Source organism: Capsicum annuum, chromosome 10, assembly GCF_002878395.1.
Source record: "Capsicum annuum cultivar UCD-10X-F1 chromosome 10, UCD10Xv1.1, whole genome shotgun sequence".
Classification (NCBI taxonomy): Eukaryota; Viridiplantae; Streptophyta; class Magnoliopsida; order Solanales; family Solanaceae; genus Capsicum; species Capsicum annuum.
In genome coordinates, this window is record NC_061120.1 from 220,357,679 (window position 1) to 220,360,496 (window position 2,818).

Sequence of the window (2,818 nt, forward strand, 5' to 3'; positions counted from 1 at the left end):
GCAGCAACTTTATCCGTTACTCCAACACTCCCCTTAAAAAAAAGGCAGTCGGTATACCAAGCCCGCTATGCACAGGATCCGAGAAAGGGCCCACCATAAGGGTGTATTGTACGCAACCTTGTCTTGCATTTCTACATGAGACTATTTTCACAGTTTGAACCTGTGACCTCCTAATGGCAACAACTTTATCAGTTACTCCAACGCTGTACTAAGCTCCTTGCAGGATCCAGGAAAGGGCCCACTACAAGGATGTATTGCACTCAGTTTTACTTTATATTTCTGCCGGAGGCTATTTCCAACACTTAAACTCGTGATTTCGTGATCACATGGCAACGCTCCCCTTCAATAAATAAATAAATATATATATCTACTTGTAAATAAATAAAAGAATATATTTTTTTAAAAAAAATAAAAAAAATCTCACTCACCCAAATATCTAATCCTTTTGTATACAAGTCACCTCTTTCAAGTACCCAAGAACTTGAACAAAAAAAAATGTCAATTTTAGCACCAAATTCCCAAATTCTATATAGAGAAATCCACAATAGAGAGCAACATCATCAGTTTTTGAACAATGGGGTCAATCTAAACACTCTAAAATCATATGGATTTTGCTTTGTTGATAAAAGAAGAAGTGATTGGAAGCAAACAATAAAGAGGGAGTTTAGAATTCATGCTTCTTGGCCAGATTTGTCAAGACCATCTGCTGTTGAAATGGAGCCTATTGAGAATGTTGAACAACTTGATCAGATTTTAGCTTCTGCTAAAGAACTATCACAACCTATCATCATTGATTGGTAACAAATCTTGTCTTTACCTTCTTTGTGATAAGAAAAAAATGTAGTTGAATGGTGTTCAATATGCTTAATCAGTTCTTCAAGTCCTTGTGGGATCGATATCTGAACTTACAAGTCCTAAGGTTTTTATCTTTAATCATAGGTTTGAGTTTGATCACCTATAGGGAGTAGTTTTCATATTAAAGGTTTTACTTTTAACTAGAGGTCTCGAGTTTGAACCCGAGATGAGAAAAGAATGTGGTTGAATGGTAAAGGTTTTATCTTTAATCATAGGTTGAGTTTGATCACATACATGAGTTTTTCTTTTTAACTAGAGGTCTCGAGTTTGAACCTGAGATGAGAAAAGAATGTGGTTGAATGGTCAAGGTTTTATCTTTAATCATAGGTTTCGAGTTTGAGCACATACATGAGGTTTTTCTTTTAACTAGAGGTCTCGAGTTTGAACCTGAGATGAGAAAAGAATGTGGTTGAATGGTAAAGGTTTTATCTTTAATCATAGGTTTCGAGTTTGAGCAGATACATGGAGTCTTTCTTATATGGTTGTTCTTTTAACTAGACGTCTCGAGTTTGAACTTGAGATGTGAGTTGTTCTACTTTTTCCTTCTTTGTGATAAGAAAAGAACGTGGTTGGATGGTAAAGTTTGTATCTTTAATTATAGGTCTCGGATTTGAGCATGACATGGAGCCTTTTGATAGTAAAGGTCCTCCGTTTATCTATTGGTCTCGGGTTTGAGCTGAAATAAAGCCTTTTCAATTGTAGAGGCCCTTTTTTTGATTGTAAAGGTACTTCTTTAACCATAAGTTTTGACTTTGAACTCGAGATTGAATATTTTGATAAGAATTATCCTCCCTTTAACCACGTGTCTCAGATTAGAGCCCAAGATAGAGGTTCTTTTTGATAGTAAAAGTCCTTCCTTTAACCATTGGTTTGACTCAGGTTCGAGTCCTGGAATGGAATCCTTTTGAGAGAAAAGATCCTTCTTTTAGTCATAGGTCTCGAGTTTGAATCCTGAGATGAAATCTTTTTGATAGCAAAGATCCTTCTTCTAACCATAGGTCTCTAACCTGAGATGGAGTCTTTTTGATAGTAAAGGCCTTTTTAACCATACGTCTCGTGTTTGAGCCCAAAGATGGAGTGCGGATACTGGATGATTGTTTTATTTTGTTTAAAAAAAATAGATATGAAAATGATTATTGTATTATTTTCGACATTTTTAAGAAGAAGAACAGACATAATCAAGTTCATAGAGTTGTAGTTAGATTGATTTGTTTATAGCAAATGATTGATAGGATGGCTGCTTGGTGCCGGAAATGCATATATTTGAAGCCTAAATTGGAGAAACTTTCAGCTGAATTTGATACCAAGTAAGCTCCTTTTTCTTTGTCTAATGCTTGTGTAATCATGACAATATATGAAACTATTTTGCCATGTTGAGACGGGGGTCTATCAGAAACAACCTCTCTACTTCTTCGAAGGTAGTGGTATGTACTGCATACACTTTATCCTCCCCAGACCCCACTACGCGGGAATGCACTGGGTATGCTGTTGCTGTACTTTGCCACGTTATTAATTGAGAAATAGTTTCACAAGAAAAATTGGCTTTTTATGACTAGAATTTCATCGTAATTGATAGTAATATACTCACTTATAGCATCAAGAACTCTACAGTTTGTTACCTAGGGGTGTGCTGGGATGATTGGAATCAATCCGCCCAAAACCAAAGGTCTCATTTTCGACCCGTGAGAATGAAGAACTTCTTGATAGTGAGCGATTTTCCTTTCTGGTGTGCCTATCCCTCATGAATCCGAATTAGTCAGACACTAAATTGAGAATGGCGTATTAAACGGAAGGGAACTCTATAGATTATTTGCTCAATAACACATCTTTCTTTATATTTTGTTATCAGACTACCATGGTTATGCATTCTTGTATCTTAAAAGGAAATGGTCTACTATATTAGTAAACTTTTAGACATTTGATATGTTCTTTACCTTCTTTTTTATAGACTCAAATTCTACTA

General features: G+C 35.7%; 1 protein-coding gene across 1 annotated transcript in view; it reads left to right on the forward strand.

Moving 5' to 3' along the window:
- Positions 1–392: 392 nt before the first annotated feature.
- LOC107843977 (thioredoxin-like 3-1, chloroplastic) overlaps positions 393–2,818 on the forward strand; it is a gene marked incomplete in the record, with an annotated part of 3,160 nt that continues 734 nt past the window's right edge. The window contains 3 exon segments of the mRNA XM_047397504.1: positions 393–797; positions 2,088–2,162; positions 2,804–2,818. Coding sequence (XP_047253460.1) covers positions 496–797; positions 2,088–2,162; positions 2,804–2,818 — 392 coding nt within the window.